The sequence below is a fragment of the Erithacus rubecula genome, assembly GCF_903797595.1.
Source record: "Erithacus rubecula genome assembly, chromosome: 20".
In the NCBI taxonomy this organism is placed as follows: domain Eukaryota; kingdom Metazoa; phylum Chordata; class Aves; order Passeriformes; family Muscicapidae; genus Erithacus; species Erithacus rubecula.
In genome coordinates this window covers 948,389-969,640 of record NC_136672.1, presented here as the reverse complement: position 1 = coordinate 969,640, position 21,252 = coordinate 948,389, and the positions used below count along the sequence as shown (strand labels likewise).

Sequence of the window (21,252 nt, the reverse complement as noted above, 5' to 3'; positions counted from 1 at the left end):
TGTGCCCTGGGCACTCTGCAGCTCCTCTTGTGCCACTCCTGGCAGCTCTGGGCAGCAGAGCTGCACCTTGGGGCAGCCTGCAGGGCACAGGGGATGTGTTCTTCACTCAGGAACTCTGGGAGCACATCACACTTTCACTGCCCTCAGCTCTCCCCCACCCTCTTGCAGCTTTAAAAATCTCTTCGAGTTCTTTGGTGTTTGCATCACCTGTTTTCTTTTATTCATGTTAAAAGTTGCTTGGAAAATTTAAAAAGGCTAATCAGGAGCTCACTGTGTTTGCCAGAAAAATCCCCTGCACTTATGATTGAGTAACAGCTGAATGTTAAATTCTTGGATTTTTTTTGGATCCTCAGCAAAATGTCCCAGCCAGAGTAGAGAAATTATTTACCCATCATTCACATTATTTCAAGAGTACTGTTGCCATAAGAATTAATTCTCATGTTGTGTTCATGTGTTTTTCTTAATGCATTTTAGCCCTTCAAGCACAGAGTAGATTACTTTTTCTTCACTTCCACCTATGTAGCCTGCCATTTCAGGAACTTTTAAAACTAATTTAATATATTTTCCTGGTGCAGAACAAGATGCTGGACTGGATGCTCTTTCTTCAATCATATCCAGGCAGAAACAAATGGGGCAGGAAATTGGGAATGAGCTGGATGAGCAGAATGGTAAGGACAAGATTTTGCCTCATTTCTATGTAAGACTGGAATATGTTTTTTCCTCTCCTCACACAACTCTTCTGCCCACAGAGCAAGCAGCTGACACTAAAGGTTTATGTTGAAGCAACCACTGCAGATCCTGCCCATTCATCACCTGATTTTATTGTGCCTCACTCCTTTCCCTGTGGGCTGTGTCCAGTGTAAAGCACTTAGGTTGTTTCCCCAAGCCTGACTTGTGAACAGAGATTGGTGATTACTGGTCCAAAGCACAGAATTAATTTTGTACTCCATCTTCTGCATTTTTCTGTTCTATGACAGTTTTTATGTGTTGCAGGGCTTCACTTGAGCATTCTCATTCTGTGTCCTTCCTGATTAACTGAAATGGAAAAGTCTTAAGCCAGCAATTAAAGCAGCATTGCATTGTTTGCTCCAAAGGGTTTGGTGTGGGAGGGTTTGTGGCAGTGAGTGAAGATGAATTCAAGTGTAGTATTGAACCAGGAGAGCACCTGTTACCTTTCAGAGGGGCCAGGGCCAAGTGGAATTGCTCTCCTGGTGAATCTGCTGTGTTATTCATTGTGCACATGCCATGAGCTGCCCTGGGACAGCAGATCCTCCAATGCTCCTGAGTTTTCCATTCCTCCTGGAACAGTCCAGGGAGGGCCCTGCCAGCTTCTCCCTCTCACAAAGACTGCACCCCTGTGCTTCACCACTGAGCAGTGTCCTTGATAATGAGTGATAACCTTGAAATCTAACCCTGGATCCTTCTTCTTCCTGGCATGACATTTTCCCTTTGTGTCTGTGAGTTTGCTCAGAGTGAGGGGTTCCCAAATTCACATTACTGCCATGAGGTGCTGCATGGCAGCTCTGTTCTGAAGCAGGAGAATGGATTTCTCCTGTTTGCCACAGCTAAATGCAGGAGGGATAGGAAATGCCTAGAATATGTCTTTGTTTATTAATCTTAAGGTTGTTAAGGAAGGGTTTGTGCAGCTGGGAGAGACTATGCTTAGTGCTCTTGTCATATTTGAATCCTCTGCCTCATGTAAGGAAAGACATTTTCAATTAGGGGTCTCATCTTATATGTTTCTTTATTAATCCTTGCTTAGAAAGTCATATTAATTGCTTTTTTTTTTTTTTTTTTTTTTTTGCTTTTAATAGGAAACAGGTGGGAAGCATGAGCATGTTTATGGTTTCTGTGAAACTTTGGTTTCTCCTCAGGAAAATGCATGATCTGTGTCCCATTTCTCTGTTGGGGGTTGGGGATGGTTCCCCAGATTCTTATGTTTTTGGGACCCTGAAGGTTCTGTGTTTTGTGCCATTGAATTTTTGCCAGACTTATTCTAGCAGTGAGGCCTCAAAATGTCTGTGAAATAGAATATATGTAATCCTCCTTTTCCTAAAGAATGCAAATAGTGGTGATGTTGTTTGTCTTATAGTTAGAAAGCCTTGAGCAAAATTCCTGTGTTTTCATGGGAGCTCTACCTTGAGCTGCAGGCAACCCTTTCTGGAGAAGGGAAGCTTTGCTGAGTGTGGAGTGGGAGTGGTGAGGATTGTGTGTGCTGCTCAGAGCTGGGTGTGCTCCACGTGCCCCAGAGCCACCAGCAGCAGACCTGCTGTGTAGGAAGTGTCACCAGAAGTGCTGAGGCTGTCCAGGAGAGCTGGGAAGCAGCCTGACTCTCCAGATGTGGGGCAGATCACTCAGCACTCAGCTGCATCCCTGCCAGGCCACTGGAACTCCCCTGTTTCCTCAATCCCTTTTTTTGGGGCTTTTTTGGCAGATGTGGGGGGGATAAGGTCAGACATTCTGTTGCCACTGGCACCCTGGAAAAGCTGAAGTCCTTAGCAACATTTTCCAGGGGCTGTTTTCCCTGTGCACATCTTACTTCATGCCCTGTGCTCAAGCACCAGCAGACTTTGCTCAGGCTCTCTGCCAAGCTGGTGTCACTGCTGCACGCTCAGCCTGATGAGGATAACTGCCCTGCAATTTCCCCTTCCCTGGAATCCCTTTCCTTCCTGCTGCTGAGTGATAATGGCATCGTCTGTATGGTGGGGAGGCAGGGGAAGTTCATCTTCATTAAGTGCTGCTTCAACATTGCTTTTTCCTCGAGTCAGATTTTCCATCAAACCAGCCCTTTCTGTGGGAAGCTTGACTTCCACTTGCCCGAGCTGCTGGGGATGTTCCCACCTTCTGCAGCTCAGGAGGTGCCTGTGGCTTGTCCTGGTGTTCAAATAAAAGCTGGCTTCATTCAGAAGTAGTTGATAATGTGCATTAATGAATTAGGCTTTAGGGAGTCGGTACTGATTTTCCAGACTTGTTCCTCAGCTCTGCTTTTCCCATTCCAAGGCAGCTCTGGCTCTCTGGAGGTGTTTGCACCAGAGGCATTTTCCCCGGAGTCCAGCTGGTGTAGCTGTGCCTTTGCAGATGCAGCAGGACCCAGGCATTGATTAATTATGCAAAGTTTACTCCTCACAGAGCCGGTGCATGCGGATTCCTTTGTGTTTGTTAAATGACTGCAGAGTGATTAAACTCTGCCTTTGGGAGGGAGGTGCCTCCCGGTGTCTACTCCTCCCGGGGAGGAGGAGCAGGGCTGGAGCTTTGTGCAGGCATTGCTGGGGTTTGCTGGGAGCTGTGCCTCTGGGAATTTGGGTTCCTGTCCCTGGGCAGGTGGTGACACCAGGTGACACCAGTCTGGCTTGGCTGCCCACCCAGGAGTCCTGTGGAGCCAGCAGGGGCTGCTCAGGTGGGATCCCTGCAGCCTGCCTGGCACAGCATATGCTGGAAAACCCATTCCCCCAGGGTACAGCTGGGATGGATGTGGTTGCTGTCCCATCCTTGGCTTTCATTGTGCAGCATCCCAGTTTTAGTGGGAGTCTCACGTGGTTCTTTACTCAGGTTTTCACTGTTGCCCTGTCCTGCAGATTTTAAGGCTCTGCTTAAAGCTGATGGGCCTTTGCAAACCTTTGCACTGATGAGCAAAATAGGAGCAGGAGACTTAGTTTTTTTCCAGCCTCAGGAGTCTGCTAGCAGTGGGGATTAGCAAAAGAATTTTCCCATCATTAGCTCCAAATTTGGCCCCAGAAAACTTTCTGTAATCCTTTCATCTGTTCCATAAAAAAAAAAAAGAAAGAAAATAGTGTAAATGGCCTCTGGCCCTGGTGATGAGGCAATCTAATCTAGTGCAATAATTGTGGAAGAATGCTTTCAGAAATTGTGAATGCTGTTTGTTTTACCCTTATAGAGATGTTGTTTTCTCATTGTGACATGCTTGCATGAGAATGGAGTACTCTGGCATGGATGGTAAATATTGGGAGCTTGCAAAACTTGCCCTGTTTGGCAATTTTCCCCTGTCAGTGTCCGTTTGCTTTGCTCTGTTGAGGATGGGTTCCTTTGCTTCTGGCTCCTCTGAAGTTTATAGCAGAGCATAAATAAATTCATAAATATATAAGCTGCAAAATCAGACATTTAATGTCCTTTTCCTGGTTAGGGGAATGCTATACCCAGTCATGATGTTCTTAACCAGACTGGATAATTTTAAGTAAACTATCTCTCATAATAATCTTTTAATTATATGATTATGTAACATTTTGAATTCCCTGTCAAAATCAAGTTTCTGAAACCAACCAGAAATTGTAGCATTATGTTTTTGTTTACAATAGCTTTGCAAATCAAGGTTGCAGTGTCACCTCTGGTCACAGTGGGTGGCACAAAACCCTCCACGGGGGACTCAGCTCAGCCTGGTGTGAGATTTTTGTTACTGAGTCCCTTGTTCTATTTATTATTTATACCATAATTTTTGTTTTATTTGCCTTATTATAGATTCTAATAAAAAACTGTTACTCCTATTCTCATATCTTTGCCTAAAAGCCCCTTAATCTCAAAATTACAATAATTCAAAAAGAAGAAGTTTACATTCTCCAATCCAAAAAAAGCTCCTGCTTTCCCTAACAAACACCTATTTTTCAAACTGAAACACTGCCCTCAAAATGCTTGAGACTGGACTTGTTCTGGCTGCTGTCCACACCTAGAGAGTTGTCCTGGTATCATCAGTAAAGGGAGTGAAAATATTCCTGGTGATGTAAAGACATTTTGGAAACTGCAGCAGGAGTGTGGTTGCACTCTCCCAGGGCAGTGCTCAACCCAAGCTCCTGGTGCAGCCAGGGTACGGACAGTAAAGGCCTTCTAAAGATTATTTATATGGCTAGTGCAAAACCCAAAAGTCGTTTCACATTTCTGTTTATTAAGAGCATTTTTGCTGTAATACAAACTAATTAGCACTGTGTATGGGCTGTGCTTGAGTTATGAGCCTCAGACCAGTGGGGCTGGGGATGTATTGCATCATTGTTAGGATTAGTTTGTAAATCACAAATGATTAAAGATTGAATTTTTAGGAATGTTCATCATCTTGTCTAAACAATATCTGCATTCATCCTATGGAGTTCCAGCCCTGCCTGCTGAGACCCCTTGGAGATGGCTTCAGTCCTGCTTGGGGGGCTCTGGAGGTGTTCAGCATTCCCTGGGAAAGGTTGAGCACCAGCAGGTTCAGCTTTGCTAGAAACCTCCCTAGAGGCCCATATGTTTTTAATATTCAGATGTAAAATAACCATCGCTAGCCTGAGTGACCTCAGACCATGCAGATAGATTTTAATTTTGCTTCCTGAGCTTATTGTATGGAATAGCAACAACTTCAGTGTTACTGGGGCACTGCTCTGTCTTTATTGCACATTGTTTAAGTGGATTTAACCCTTCCTAGGGGAAAAATTCACTTTGCTTTTTGTCTTGAGTGGTCTAAATAGTGCAATACTTAGGCTGGATATGACCACTGAGAAGCTGGGAAGTGGCAGACCTGAGGTTACACAGCACTTCTTGGGTGTATTTTTAATTCTAAAACACTTACCTGCTGTTTTTGCAGGTCTTGCCTCATTTTGTGTATGGGACTTGATCTCTTCTGGGGTTGAACTGTGCATATGTGGTGACAAAAACTGTTTGTAAGGTCCCAGCCCCATTCCTGCCAGGTGTGGGGAAATGTTTAGAGAGTGAGGCCAGGTTTGTGAGGGGGTTTGTGGCAGCAGCAGGTAGATGTTGCCTCAGAGCATGGAAGTGTCTGTGCTGCTGCCCAGGAGCTGGGAATGAGGGGTGTTAAGCCATCCCTCAACAGCTGAGCTTTTCCAGGAGTGGTTCCCTCTGTGTGCCTGGCTGGGCACCCCAGGCTGTGCCTGGGGTCTGGATCACTGGCACTTGGCTGAGCTCTGCCTGCAGTGGATCATGCAGTGCTTGGGCTGGGAAGGGACCTGTGAGGGCCGTCTGGGCCTTCCCCCAGGAAGGACTGGGGATGTGGAATCATTCCATGAAAGACCTTCAGCATCACTGAGTCTAGCTGTAAACCTGACACTGCCAAGTCCAGCACAAAAGCGTGTCCCTGAAATACATCAAAATGTATGAAATACTGCTTGGAAAGGTAGATAAGGTTTGGTTTGCATGTGGTTTTAAAAAGAGAGTAAAACTCTCTTTTACTGAATGTCCAAAATAAACCTGAACTATTAGTTTTCCTATTTTCCGTCTGAGTTGGAATAATAGTGTTCACCTCCCAAGGAAGCTGTCAAAATCAAAATACACTCAGACCTGCTGTCAGGAGGGCCATCGTGGGAAGGTCTGTGAGGGAGCTTTAACTCTTCAGAGCAGAGTTGGAGTTGTGTGCAGGCCATGAGGAATGTGCTTGTGCTGGGTGATGAGGATAAAAAAAATTATTTGGTATCTGTCAAGGAAGTAACCCTGCCTGTGCTGCCTGCTGGGTGATGGAAACCAAGGCTACACTGAATTTGCATTGCTTTGAGAAAGGTATCTACACACAAAAAAAAGTATTTATAGTGTTTCCTAACCTTTTAAGTACAAGACTTTGCTGCTTCAGTATTTCCAGTGTTTATTTATCTGTGAAATTTCCTGATATTCTTAAAACAAATGTGGAAAAAGCAGGGAAGCCACTGCAGAATGGATCTGTCTCCAAGCCTGGGTCAGCAGCCAGATGGGAACCTGCACAGGGGGCTCTGGAGCTCAGGCACAGGGTAATTTCAGCAGTGTTGGATGATTGGAGCAGCATGAGGGAGGTGTGAGGTGTCCTGGCCATGGCTTCACAGAGGGCTGCTGACAGCACAGGGAGGAACAAGGAGCAATCATCCTTGTGCAGCCTCAGACTCTGCTGGGATGGGTTTCCATCCTTTTGCAGCCTGTCAGGCTCTGCTGGGATGGGTTTCCATCCTTGTGTAGCCTGTCAGGCTCTGCTGGGATGGGTTTCCATCCTTGTGTAGCCTGTCAGGCTCTGCTGGGATGGGTTTCCATCTTTGTGCAGCGTGTCAGGCACTGCTGGGATGGGTTTCCATCCTTGTGCAGCCTCAGACTCACCTGGGATGGGTTTCTAGCAGTCAGACTGGGACAGCAGAACAAACTCCTGAGCACTGTGGAGATGACAGCTCTGGCCGTGTAAGAGTCAAATGAATTTGGATTTTTTTCTGTGCAAGAGCCTTATGGAAAGAATTAGGTGTCACCTGAACTTCAGGACAGCTTTGGTGCTGTTGCATAAGGTGTTCTTGTAAGTCTGGCAGCATGGGCACAAATGATTTCCCTTCCCTAGGAGTGTCAGGGGTTGGAAAAGTAAATGTTCCTAGGGATTGGCTGTTCCTGGCTAGAATTAAACATGTCTGGGGTTGGGCTGTCTGGAGATGCCCAGAGCCTGACATGCAGCATGAGGTGGGACCCCCAGGCAAGGGCACCTGCTGGGTAGCTGGGTGAAGGCCAGAAGGTGAGATGGGAACTCAAGGCTCCTGAAGAATGGAGCAAAACTGCTTCAAGAGGGGAGGGAGGCTTTTGATAACAGTATTGAGTCGAGGTCAGAAGGAGCAAAAAATCCTACCCAGCCTGTGTCAGGAGGTTGGGAAGCCCTTGTTGTGGGACACCTTTAGGAGCATGTATCATTCCAGACAGCTTCAGCTGAGTTAGAGCAGGAGCTGGGCCAGGCAAGTTCTTATTTTCTGTTGGGACCTTCCCTGGCTCGCTCTTTCCTGTCTCTTCTATAACTTGGCTTCCTTCAGACTTCTCATTATGCTGCTTTTATTGATTTGATCTTTAATCTCCCCTTCTGAATGTGTCTAATCCTCACTTTTGAAACAACCCATCCATATTCCAGCGTTGTTGCTCAACCAGTTCCCCTCCTGGGTCCTTCTCCATCCCCCTCTATTTTCTGTGTCTGTCACTGAAAACATTGGGGTACTGCAGCTCCTGAGGCCACTGCAGAGTCTTAACATGGAAGAAACAGCATTGTTCTGAAATGGCTTGGATATTTTGGCTGGAACTTTATTTTATTTTTGAAAATTCATCTGGAAGCAGGCTCCAAGCTGGGAATCTCCAGTCTGAGTTGTTACAGCTTTTCCTCATTTTAAGTGACTGCAAATAGGGCTTCTCCTGGGAAGCAGCAAATGGCTCAGCAGTGGGTTGTGCTCCCAGGCCTGTTGTGGATTTTGCTGCTGTGTGTGGAGGGGAGATGCTGCTGCCCCTCTCAGGGTGTTTGCAGCACCCAGAGCCCCGGGCAGGGTGCACCTGGCAGGGCTGGAAGTGCTGCCCAGGGCTGCTCTCACAATGAGCCTGCCTGGCCCCTTGGCACGGGCAGCCTTTTTCCTTGAATAGTTCAAGCCATAAAATAACTGTTCAACATTTGTCTTCTCAATTATGTGGATTTTTCCACAGTTAGTCAATCCCTACCTCACCCACCCCGTGCTGGAGAGGGGGAAGCTGTCTCCCTCCATCTGTCTGCACGGGGACCAGAATTGCTGGGGAAATGAGTTTCCAACTTTTTAAGCCTTTCAGGATTTTTTTGATAAGAATTATGATCTTAAACATCTTCTTTGTTAAGCCTTGTCTTTGTTTCCTAATGGAGGGTTCTGGTAGAAGTTTCAGCTTTTAGCACACGAGAGTTTCCCATCTGCTGCTTCAGGCATTTGATTTAAACTGTTTAAAAAGAAAACAAAACCTAACTGTAATTGTAGATATTTCAAAATGCTGATGATTTTTTTCCATGTTAATTTAGCTTTTCCTTCGTTCAAGAAAATCTCAAATTGAGACTGTGGAGAGGGGATTTATTTTCCCAGCCTGCTTTCCTGCTTTCTTAGGATGTCTGTCATGCATGTAAAGGAGCAGGAAGGGACAAACCCAGTCTGTTCTCCTTTACAGCCCCTTTTTGGTAAATCCTTACCTGTCTGGGAGCAGCTGCAGTTCTATATCCTGACCTTGCAGTCACTGCTTGTGGCACAGAAAGGCAGGGGATAAAGTGCCCTGTGCAGAACAGCCTTTGCTAGAGGATCTAGGAAAATGTTAACAAGTTTCTGTATAATTTGATTTATTTTACCCTTGTAGATATACCAAGGTGTTTCACCTGACTCATTCTCCTCTGGTTTTTGGCTGAATGAGGGGAGGTTTTAAGGTTTGAGACTGGATCCCAAATGCTGTCTCTGTGCCCTGAGCAGGACAAGTCTCTTCAGCCTTTTCTCATGATGACATTTCCCTGTCTCTGGGCAGTGTTTTATTCTCCAGTCCTTAAGCACCACTTAGGCTAAAAATAATGCTTTATTTTTAAATGTTTGCTATTTGTGGCAGTGAAATACAGCTTGATGGTTTCTACTTCAGTGTGTACATTAAAGAGTGACTTCAGTGCTTCCTCTGTGCCTTCCCCTCCTCAGAGGGTTTTTGAGGATTCATGGGGGGCAGGAGGAGGTGGCTGCTCTGTCCCACATCCCTGGAGGAGCTGCTGAAGGGCACTGCTGGAGAGGAGGTGATCTCCAGCTTTAAGGGGTCATGCTTGGTGGGAACCAGATGCTCCTGTGTCATGGTGATTTCAGTCAGGGCTGCTGGGCACTTCATGGACCTTTAATAGATTTCCCAGAAAACCTGTAGGGCTGGAAGCTGCACAGTCCCAGCACAGGAGAGGAGGAGAAAACCATGTTTCTGGGCACGTTGTGCTCGTGAGGTATGGCTGGAATCTGAGCAGTGCTTTGAACTGGCCTCTCTCAGCCTGCTGCTCAGAGCTCTCCAGCACATTCTCCTGCTTTTCCCATTACCTCCAAGTGCATGGCCAGCCCGTCCCTCCTCTTCTCCCATCTCTCCTGTTCTCCTGAGCAGGAAATATTGCTGCTCTGACTCTTCTGTGCAGTCCTCTGGAGATGCTGACTTACATGCCCAAAATCCTCGGGGTGGAACTGTTCCACACTGGGCTGGTGGCCAGCACAGCTCACAATTCCAGTTTGTTGCTCCCAAGAAGTTTGGCTTGGGGTGAGGCAACAGAACCAATTCATAGGTGTAGCACTTACTTGCCATGTAATTTTTAAGTGTTAAGTTTAAAGAAAGTTGAAGTGCCAGGTTGTGCCCACAGTATTTGTGGGAGCTGATTTTGCCCAGAGGAGTTTGTGCTGTGTCAGACTTTTCTGTTTAATACCAGAGTCATGGCAGCTTGATGGAGACAGAGGGAAAGCTGGGACCAGTTGCTTCCTCAAAGCTGTTTCAGTCAGAAACAAAATTAATGTGACATAAACGTGGCATTTTTTAAAATGTTGAAGTTGGAATCTTGATATCACTTATAAACTGATAAAATCATTATGCTAAACTATTACTATTGATTGAAGTAACTTCCTTGCAAGCTTGAGTGTAACCTTTTTGTCTGAATTGCTGATGTATTAAATGTGCTTCATCCCTCTGCATCCCAAACCAAGTTGATGTAGGTATTATCCTGTTTATGTCTGTATTGTGAAAAGTGCCCTGCCTTGACTCCAGTTCTTTCCTGTGATCCCAGGGAGCTCTGGGAAGGAGTGGGATGTACTTGCTGTTCCTGTGAACTTCTGTTTCCAGACATCAATAACTGGAATAATCCTCCAGCACAACTGTAGTACAAGTCTTGGATGTGGAAGCAGACAAAATTCCACTTTACTTTCTCCCAACAGTTTTACAAGGAACACTCCAGCATGAAGGGAATAAATCACACAAGGTACATGAGGTCCCATAACATGAAGTATCAAAGTGCAGGGGCACAATCAAATCTGGCTTTTGGCTGTGTGGATCATTGTGCTGAAACAGCTCCAGGGGTGTTTGATCTCAACATTTTGTTGGAAATTCTCTTACAGGACCAAGTTTGCTGAAAAATCCTGGTTTGGGGCCAGTCTTTAGTCTGAAACATCTGGACCTGACAGCCTTTTTCCAAGCTTGGGGGAGGAATTCAAGTGATACCTTTGTGATAAAAAGGGATGGGTTTGGCTCTGAGATACCAAGTTCCCAGTTTGGAGCAGGACACCCTGGGCTGGGCACCAGGGACCCCAGGGTTCCCAGTTTGGAGCAGGACACCCTGGGCCCCACCCCAGGGTTCCCCACTGCTGTATCAGCTCCTCCAGGTGTCAGCACAAATGCTGAAAGAAATACTGGTTTCCAGTTCTGCCAAGATTTCAGAAAGTTGTGTTTGATATGGTTTGGGCAAATCACATGTGAAAATAAGGTAACACTTGATATAAACTGTCCAATTGTTTGTTCTGTATAACCCTGAGCTCTGTGTTTGTAGGATCTAGAGGGGGCAGCCCCAGGACACAGTTCAGTCCCAGTGACAGAGCCCAGATCTGTGTCAGCACTGGGGTTCTGGTGCCCTGCAGCAGCACTGGGAAGAGGGATCAGGGTCCAGCTTCTCCTTCTTAATGGAGCAGAGAAGCACTTCTGGGTATAGAGAGAAGATTTTTGGTTTTTCTAGTTGGTTGTCATGAGCTTTGTCATGTTTGCCATTTTCTGTGAGGGAGTTAGGCTGGGAAATTGGTGATTTGGGCAAGAAACTTAGAAATTGTTAATTTTACTGTGTTAAAACTCTTTTAATGATTTTAATTATATTGCAGAGGTCTGTTATCTGTGCTGTAGCATAGATGGGTAGTGATGGAGGATGGTCCTTGGCTTGAGGAAAAATCCATCAGGACTTGGCTGATCTCAAAAATCTTGTGGGGGATGCTCCAGCAGAGACATGTTGATTTGTCTGCTTCATTTTCTCCAGGTGAAATTTCCCTGATCAAGCTGTGCTTGGGCTTGCAGGGGTAAGCAGGACCTTTCCTTGTTCCTGGTTTGGAGGCTGGGACAGGAGCAGGGACAGGGAAAGCAGGAGGTGCCCACTGGGACTTTAGTGTGGGGCAAGGAGGAACCATTCCAGGCAGGCTGGGGACTGGGAGGGCATCTCTTAGTTTTGCTGTTCCTTGCCTCTCAGGCTCCTGCATCCCCCTGGGATCTGATGTTAATAACTCTGCCACCTGCCCTTATTTTGGAATATCAAGGTTTCCCACATCCCTGTGTTTCCCAGTTGCTGTGCAGAGGGGTGTGGGTGTCACATTGCTGCAGTTGGGTTCTCAGCCAGGGCTTGCAGATAACCTGGGGTCTTGCCAAGGAAAATCAGCAGTGAGAACTGAACTCTGAAGTGGCCTTCCAAAACGTGGGGTTTGCAATGAATAGAAAATCAGATAAGCTGGGAGGAAAGCTTCCTTCTGCTTGAGCTTAGGACATGGTCTACCTCATATGTACTCACTATAAAAATGTATTTTCACTTGGGAATTATTTTTAGGACCAAGCTGCCTCAGAGCAGCAGCCTGGGGATAGAGGAGGCTCCAGCATGGCACACATTCATGTGCTAAATTATCAAAGTTCTGAGTTTGGGCCTGGATGATGATTTACTGGTACTGGTGCATCTGTGAGCAGTTGGGGTCAGTGCTGGATTTTCCAGCTGCTCCATGTCACTAATCACAGGTTGTTTTAGGGTGCTCAGAGTTAAACTGCAGCTGCAGTGTGGCTCTTTGCACTGGTTAAGCTGCTGTGACTTCACTTGTTAGGGAAAAGCTCCCTTTGATGCTTTGTTACAAAGGGAGCTGCAATAGTTTGGCTGATGGCTAATGTGGGTGGTGTGTTTTCAATGAAAGAAAAATGACTTTCATAGCTGGAGACCACAGGACTTTTGGGAGGGAAAGGCTGAGGGTTTGAGTGTAAAATCAGTGTATTCCTCCCTTCTGTTCCAGGGCCAGCCTTCACCCTCAGGTTGGTGCTGCTGCTAAAGCTCCCTGAGCACCTGGAACTGGTTTCATCTCTGGGGCAGGTGCTGGGGAGAGCCCAGCAGGGCTTGAGCCCAGCTCTGCCCTGCCCATGGCACTTCACCTGTGAGGTGTCCCCCACCTGCAGGGAGATGTTGGAGAGGTTTGTGTTTCACTTCCTGGCATAAGGGAACTCCAAAGTGGAAATAACCCCCACATCTGCCCTGTGCTTCCTACCCAGCTGTGTCCAACTGGAATTCCTGTTGGAAGGCAATGGCAGCAGCTTTTATTGAGTGAGGAAAGTTTACATCCCTCAGAAGCAAACAGAGATCAAAAATACAACAATCACAGCTGATTTAAAAGAAATCTTAGAGCTTTGTTGTAAGCATGAGGCAGATTTCTCACTCTGCTCTCTGTTGAGCATTCACAGGGCAAGTGTGATGGCAAACTACCCTGAACAGTTGTGTCTCTACATGGTTTTATTCTGAAGGTAAAAATTGTTCCTCAGTCCCTGCTGGGAGAGAAACTTTCAGATTTCTGTGAATAATGGAGGAAAAGCCCATTAATACAGGGGCTGGGGATTATTTTGAAGAGAGCACATGCCAGGCTTGCTCTGCTTCAGGCTTTCAACTTGTGCAGGATACCAAGCCAAATTAATGTAATTTCTGATGTGTGTGGAGTTTTTCTGTTTGGTATATATATATATATGGCTATATATATTTTTTTTTTATCACAATCTCTATGCATTTGATGTGCAGGTGAGTTGAAGGAGGGGTAACACTCCTACTGCAAGTGCAGATGTGGGCCTGACCCTGTCAGACACCTACAGAGATCATCTCTACAGGAGGGCAGATCCATTTCCATGCTCAGGAACTTTTTCCTGCTGTCCAAATCCTGGTGGCCACTGGGTGCCATCACACTCCTGGACCTTAATTAGTAGATATCAATCAGTGTTTGCTGGCAGGTGCTTGGCTCTTCTGCAGGACCTGGGGACTCCTGGTCTGTCAGAGCTCCTCAAGAGACCTTGTTTGAGTGAGGGCAGAGGGAATTGGAGTGGAACCTCAGGGTTTCTGTGGCCTGGCTTCCCCTCCTGCTCATTAACATCACCCACACTGTGACATGGTGACAGCTGAACAGTTTATCCCCTGAAGTTAGCAGGAAGATTGAGGAAAACTTGCATTTCAGAGTTGCCAGGAGCCTTTACAAGGGGTGTATTTTAAACAAGCCTCCCAGTAGTGTTTAAAGAAATTGGAAGGAGAAAACCAGTTTTTACAGGGATTAAATGGAGCAGCTGGGCATTAAAGGCAGCAGATCTCGTCTTCCTAAATGATCCAAATGTACAGACATTGCCAAACACCAACACAGCCAAACCCCCATCCTTCAATTGGGGATAAAAACATTTCATAAACTGACTGGCACTGCTGACTTCAGTGAGAGGTTTGGTTTTTGAAAGGAGGGAAGCTCTCCAAAAGTTCTCACTAGCAGTTATTGTGTGAAAATCAACCACAGACACAGCTCTAGTCCTGCCCAAGAGTTCTTGGTTACTTGGGCAGTCCATGGCTGCTCCATTGAAGCTCCCATCACATTCTCTGGTGTTTCTGGATCAAAGCAATGGTGATAAACACTGAATTATCCAAATTTAGCTTTGCTCAGGAGATTTTGGGTAAAATGTGTCATTGCTGGCAGCAGCTCTTTCTGAGGAGCTGCTGACACAGCCAAATTGTCCCCAGTGCTGCAGGGCCACTGGGTTTGTGTTACCCTCCTGCAGGGGATGCTCTTCCTCTTGTCCCCCCAAATCAAAAATGGTTTTAACAGCAGCTGGGGGTGGGAGTGGAGCTGGTGTGGCTGCTGTGAGCATGTGGTGACTCCTGTGTGCTGCCCAGGGGCTCAGAGGGGTCTGTGGATTTGGTGGTGCTATTCCCATGCACTCTGCTCTTCTGGTCTGTTTTAGGGGTTGGAAGATTCTCTTCTGGAAAAAAAAGGGGGAGGAGTAGGGGGAAGAGAAATTCAGCAATTTAATATGTTTCAGCGTTCCTGCGTGTCCTTCCCCACATCCTAAACATGAAAAATATCAGTGAGTTTCCCTTTGGCCCTGGGGGAAGAAAAAGGAGTCTCCAGCTGGAATTGATGAAGGTCTGCTGGAGGAAGGAGCTGTGTCATGGGCTTGGGGTGATCCCTCTGGAGCACAAGTGCTGTGCTGAGAGTGAACAGCCGGTTCATGCACACTTAAACTGTCCTGAACCACCACCCTCCCCAGCATTTCTTCATCCCTTCCATGTGGGAGAGAAGAACAGGAAAAAAACCCACAAAACATTGAAAAAGGAGAGTTAGGAATCCAAAGGTACATTTTGTCCTTTGTAAAAAGAGGGCACTGCTTTTCATTTTGCTTTTAATATTGCCTGAAATAATGGCTATATTTTATTTTCAAGGTGCTTTTTAAGCATAGGGGCAGCAGTAAGGTTGGATGATCCTGCAGTCCTGTGCCTGGCAGTGATGCTGTTTCAGAGGAATGTGTTTTTCCTGTTAGACTTCTTCAGACAATTGCCCAACTGTTGGGAAAAAAGGTAGTGCTGCCTGAGGGGAGGAGGAGAGGAGGAGGTGGAAGTGTTGCTGCCCAGCTGCAGTGCTGCATGCCAGGGAAGCCTCAGCAGGTCGAGCACATCCAGCTCTTCAGTGAGGAGCAGTCTCTGATCTTGTCCTGGGAGAGGCTGCCTGGCTGCTGGCTCTGTTTCTCCATCCCAGCACTGAGATGCACGTGGTGCCCTCTGCAAGGTGCTGAGCCCCCGTGTTGGCATCACTGTCCCATCCCTGTCTGTCCCTGCTGCTGGGGCTCGGCTCCTCCAGAGCTCCTTTGGTTCTCCTGCTCCTGAAAACAGCCCTGAGTGTTTGGGGTGCTCCTCAGGTTCTGACAGTCACTGGTGAACTCTTCTCCAGTGTGAGAATGCAGTGAGGTACATCAGAGAAGGACTCAAGTTCTGCTTCCACATCCTCACGTTTGAGCTGCTCAGCTCAAAGTGCTTCTGCTGCTGGGGAGCAAGAGCTGCTGACCATGGAATTCACAGTTGCTCCTGCTCCTTTCAGGCAGGACACTGAGCTCCTGGGGCTTGTGCCTGAGTTTCTTTGGAGAAGCTGTCCTGAAGCTGTTCTGTGCTCGATGTGGTCCCTTTGTGCTGAGGTTTCCAAGGACAGCATTTGATCCATTTGGCTCCTCACTCTGCTTGCTGCCCCATTTCTCTTGCATTTCTCTGATGTGTTTTAGTTGTCTCCCTAGTTGTGCTCACTTTCCTCAGTAAATGAGAGGAAAGTTGGCATTTTAATTTTCCCTGGAAACAAGTTCCTCTCGTGCCCCTTATTCACTGATAAAACCTGTGTCTATCATCTCCATTGCTCTTGGAGAACAAGAGAAAAAAGTCTCCTGTGGGTTTCTGCATTTAGTAACCAAAACTCCTCTTAGCAAATAGCTCTGGCTCTTGGGTTTGCTGTTTTCAGCTGTTGAACTCCTTGCAGGAGTAACAGAGGCAGGGCTCTGCCTGTGAGGAACCTGCTGTGTTCACAGCAGCAGCCCTGGTGCCTGCAGGCCAGACAGCTCCTCTGGGGGTGCTGAGCCCTGGTTGGGCTGGAAGTGAGACCTTAAGTTTGATCTTTCATATTCCCAGACTGTGCACTGCATTGGTGTGTGACTCTGAACTCCATCCAAAGTGTCCCAAGTTCCCCTCCCAGCTCAGGCACACAAAACAATCCTTTTCCAGCCCCACAACCAAGGACACGCTGCAGCTTCAGCCCCAAAAAGTGCAACCAGCAGCCAATGGAGGAGAGAATGTGGGAGGATGGGAGTGCAGGAGCTGCAGCTGGATTGGACAATGAAGCCAAGATGGAAATGGAGCCAAAGTGATGCAAGTGTGAGAACTCGTGACTGGGATCCATCTTGGGCCCATCTTGGGTGGAGCCAAGTGCCGGGCTCTGGCACTGCCCAAGGGGAATCCTTTGGAGCCTTGGGATGAATCCCTGCTTGATTCCTGTGGCACTGCCCAAGGGGAATCCTTTGGAGCCTTGGGATGAATCCCTGCTTGATTCCTGTGGCACTGCCCAAGGGGAATCCTTTGGAGCCTTGGGATGAATCCCTGCTTGATTCCTGTGGCACTGTCCAGCCTCTGTCCCAGGGAGCCTCTCCAGGCAGCAGCAGAGGTGAATTCCTTGCTGAGCACTCTTGGTGTGCACAGGAAGGGGAGGCTGCCCTGGACGCTGCATTCCTGCAGCTACTCCCCTTGGGTGCTGCTGGGATGATGGATATCTCAGCATCTTTGTTCTTTGTTTTCCTTCTGACACTGGCAGAGCTTAAATCACGACAGGAGAGGGCCTGACACGTCTCCAGTTACACAAACAAGTGGTGCTGCTCTGCAGAGCTGAGGAGCTGTGCTGAGAGCTGGGCTCAGTGCTGCTCCTTGGGCAGGTTCTGGGAGTCACAGTGTGACAGGGGCCTGAGCCTTGGAGCTGCTGCAGAAATGGGGATGTGAGTGCAGAGCCTGGGATGCTGTCCAGTAACAGCCTCACCAGGAGCTTATCACTGTGTGGCGCTTGGGATGGATCCTGACAAAATATATTGTGTGTTGTCAGATGCTTCACTAAAAGAAAATAGAAGCTGTTGGCTTACCTTTGTGCTTCTGCTGCTTCTTTCTCTTAAAATAATAACTCTCAAGGCAATATTAATTTGTTCCAGCTTCCATGGAGCAATCCCCTGTCTCCCCAGACCTCAACAAGAATAAATACGAGTGCGTAGGTGCAGCTTCAGCAGAGGAGGAGATCTCAAGTTGCACATTAATGTCAGGTTCTCAGCAGTAGCATGTGGATTTAGAGGAATCCAAGCTGTGGTATCAAAGGTGCTCTCTCCTGTACCCCCAGCAGCAGCTCTGTTGTGGCTGCCATCGAGCAGCTGTGGTCTGGTGGTCACATTCCTGGCTTGCCCAGGGACTCACTGTGTGGTTTTGGGCAGGGTTCTCTCCCTTGCCCTTTGTTTCTAGGCCCCCCAAAAAGGGATGGTGCTGGTGAACCTGAGCTGCTCTTCTCTGAAAGCTGATTTGCTGAAAGCTGAGGCATCTTTGATGTGCCATGAGATGCCTATTGCCACATCCTTTGTATCTTCTTCAGCGTGGTTCAGGTCATGGTATGATGGTGATGAGGGTGGAGGTCCTGAAATGTTGTGAGGATGAAACCTTGAGTTTGCCTTTGGTCCCCTGAGCTGCAGCAATGGAATGATCATGTCCTGAGCTCATCCTAAACCTGACCAGATCTTTGCTGGTTTGATGGGCAGAGAAAATGAGGTGGAGCAGGTGATAGTTGTGCCTGGGGCCAAGACAAATCACTCCACCTGGGCACAGCTTTGTGAAAAATGCTCTCTGAACTCTCCGCTTCTTGTTTCAGAAGAATAAACTGGAGAAAAAGAAAGTCCAGAGAAGAAGTGAGGGCTGTGGAGGAGAGTGGGAAAGCACAGAGAGGGCTCTGATGTCTGGGCTGTGCAGTCTGGCCAGCTGGGGAGGGATTGCAGATAATGGTTTGCTTTCTGTTCGTGTTTTGGCAGTAAAATATTGGGGAGGGAAAAAACTACTGAAGCTGAAGAAGGATATTGGTTCAAGAAAAAATGGGAATGAATTGCCCATAAATAGTACAGATTAGAAAATGACTTTTTTCTTTTCTAACTGAGAGATTAAAAATTCCAAATGAGCTTCCAGAAAAAAATGGGCAAAAATTTATCTGTTTTTAACGTGGAGTTCAGACTGGTAAAAAGTTTGTGACTTGACAAGGAAGGAACTGGCCTGGATCTGCAGATCTTTGTGGGGTTTCTATCTGTGAATATGTGTCGCTATTTCAGAGTAATAAAACCAGCTAAACTGTGTTTGAAAGTGATTATTTAATGTATAATACAACAACAATGGAAAACCAGCTGTATTTTGAATCTAGAGAGTGCTAAACCCAGGTATCAATTAGTTTCATTCTTTCATTCTATGGAAAGATCTTATTATCAAAAAACTATCAGAAAGTCTTTGTGTATTCTGAGAAAGCCACTGGATTGTATAAGGGACAAAGATGCATCCAGGGAAGGAACCTGCAATGCAGAAGAAGGAAGAAACCTGCCCAGTCTGGTCACCAGCACTGGGCTAGTGAGGGAGATTACATTAATAATTTTTGACCTTCCTGAGCATACATTATGCTGCTAATTTTTTCCTGCTGCTGAATGCATGTCAATGTTGAAAGTATAAACAATCCCCTGAATAAAATTGTGTTTGGTTTGCCTTGTCCCACGGATTAACAAATCTGATTACTGCATTTAAATTTAATGCCCCAAAAATTCCCTAAATGAATGATTCAGTGTGAGGCCGTGAGCAGATGTAATTATCTATGAAAACTAATGAATCATGTCGTTAGGAGAGCTCTCCTTGCAGCTGTCTCCAATTAATCCGTCCGGCAGTGCTGGTGTCCTAATCCCGGGCTGAGGTGCTGCCCCAGCCGTGCTGGGGAAGGAGGGAGCTTCCCTCACTTCCAGGTTGTATTTTTGGAAAATGCAAAGCCCTGAGAGTGTGTTTTCCAATACTCCAGTGATGTTTGAGTGGTGTTTGGTTTGACTGCATCCCTCTCCTCTTTCCCTGAACAGCGAAGCATTCACAGAAGTGAGTTTTGGGGAGGATTGGGAGCTTTTCTCTGCTGATTTTGTCTGTCAGTGTTCTGAGCTGGGATCAGGTGTTCATGTGGGAGGCTTCTGCTCCTTTTTCTGTGTAAGGCAAGTCCCAGTTTGCTCAGGGAGCTCAGGTACTCCAATAGCTTTTCCCATCTCCAGATAAGTGGCAGAGGGTGTTAAGTCTTTAATAAACAGCTCAAATGTCCTGGAAACAGCTGAGTGAGAAAAGTTAAGTATCGAAGGAGGCTTCCAAAAGCCTGGGGAGGAGGGACTTCCTCTTGCCCAAGTTTCAATGTTTTGGTAGCCATGTGGCCCTCTGGCAGCTGGTCCTTGCCTCTCTACCAGGGCAATGTGCTCGATAATAATTTTCATGTTCATTATTTTGTCTGTCAGTAGTAGAAGTTTCCCCAGGCTGGGGTAACATACCCAGAAGGTTCCATGCCTGATGAAGGTGAGGAGCAGTGCTAAGGCAGTGTCTCAGCTTTCTGGGCTGTGCACAACAAACCAAGGGATGCCCAACACTGCTGTCAGTGCTGGCAATGTGTTTAACTGTGTGCCTGCTGGGCACCTGGGAACTGCTGAAAACAGTGGGAAAATAAATCCCATGGTAGTTTACCCTGCTGCAGAATAAGGATTTTGGAGGGAAGAAAGAGCAAATCCCTTACCTGGAAGGAGGGATGTGGCTCAGCTTCACAGGGTTGGTGGGGACAAAGACCATGGCTGCAAGAAGTCCTTTCCTACATGGTGTTCCCAGTGTCTGTGGGGTGCAGAGCTGGATGAAGGAGTGTGGGGTACCTCAGCCCCCTCCCTGCAGAGAGAGAAGGGCAGGCTCAGGCTGGGAGCTGCTCCTGCCTGACCACAGCCTGGGCAGGTTTGTTATTGCAGGGAGCTGACTGGTTTGAAGTGGTTCCCCTGGCTGGGCAGAACTGGCTGGTTCCTGGGATAAATGGAGCTCCTGCTGGGAGTGCACTTGTTCCACCTCAGGCTGACAATAGCATTGCCTCTGTCCTACAGTGGGGATACATTGATGGCATCTCCTGCAAGCACAGCCTTGCTTAAAGCCAGCATTCAGAGGGAAGCCCAGCAGATTGCAGGGTGGTAATGACTCGCTGGCATTGCTGGGGCTGGGAGGGCACAGGGGTCAGGCTGCTGTGATTCCTGAGGAGGAATGTTTGCTGGACACAGCCCCACTCAGCGCTGCCATTTCACACAGGAGACATCTGTCAGGCTTTGGGACACCTGTAATTGCAATTAGCAGCAAGGAAACAAAAGTTATGGGGCTGGAGGAAGGGGGCAGAGCTGGAGGGGATGTGCTGGAGTGGGAGGTGGATGTGAGCAGCGTGGCCTCTCCTCAGCACCAGCAGCGCTGTAAAAACACCCCAGCTCCTTCTCAGCCTGTCCTGCTGATCAAAGCCAGGCAAAACGGGATTTTCCTGTGCTCTGAGGGGGACTTCCTATGAAAGGGCTGCATGAGGTTTGTTTATGAAAGTGCAAATTGCAGCGAGCAGGAGTTGACAAAGGAGAAGCAGTTTTTGCTTTTCCCAGTGAGAGTGCGCTCGCAGATCCACGGACGGCGCGACCCCAAAAACAACCGGAGTCACTGTGCACGGAGAGGGAGCTGGTTTGTTGTACCACCTGTACTGCACTGTGTTCTCTTAGCTATTTTAATAGCTAATTAATCTTGATTTGCTTGGATTTAAGAGGGTTTTTTTTTTCTCTTTTGGCACATACGAGCAACCTATTATATCATAAATCCCACACATTTCAGCAAATGTCATCCTGATTGTTCCCCACAGCACAGCATCCTACTAGGGAAACATTCAAGGTCAGGAACTCGGATTCTTTAAC

At 47.2% G+C, this 21,252-nt stretch overlaps 1 protein-coding gene across 3 annotated transcripts in view; it reads left to right on the top strand.

Moving 5' to 3' along the window:
- Positions 1-21,252, top strand: part of STX8 (syntaxin 8) — an 86,193-nt gene that overhangs the window by 12,872 nt on the left and 52,069 nt on the right. Inside the window, exons 6-7 of one of the 3 annotated variants that reach the window (XM_079323186.1) lie at positions 576-668; positions 994-1,147. In XM_079323186.1, the coding sequence (XP_079179312.1) occupies positions 576-668; positions 994-1,031 (131 nt within the window). In that variant the 3' untranslated portion in view covers positions 1,032-1,147. Of the gene's footprint in view, positions 1-575; positions 669-749; positions 929-993; positions 1,148-21,252 lie in introns of those variants that run through there. The other 2 variants (XM_079323187.1, XM_079323185.1) reach the window with 2 other exon arrangements.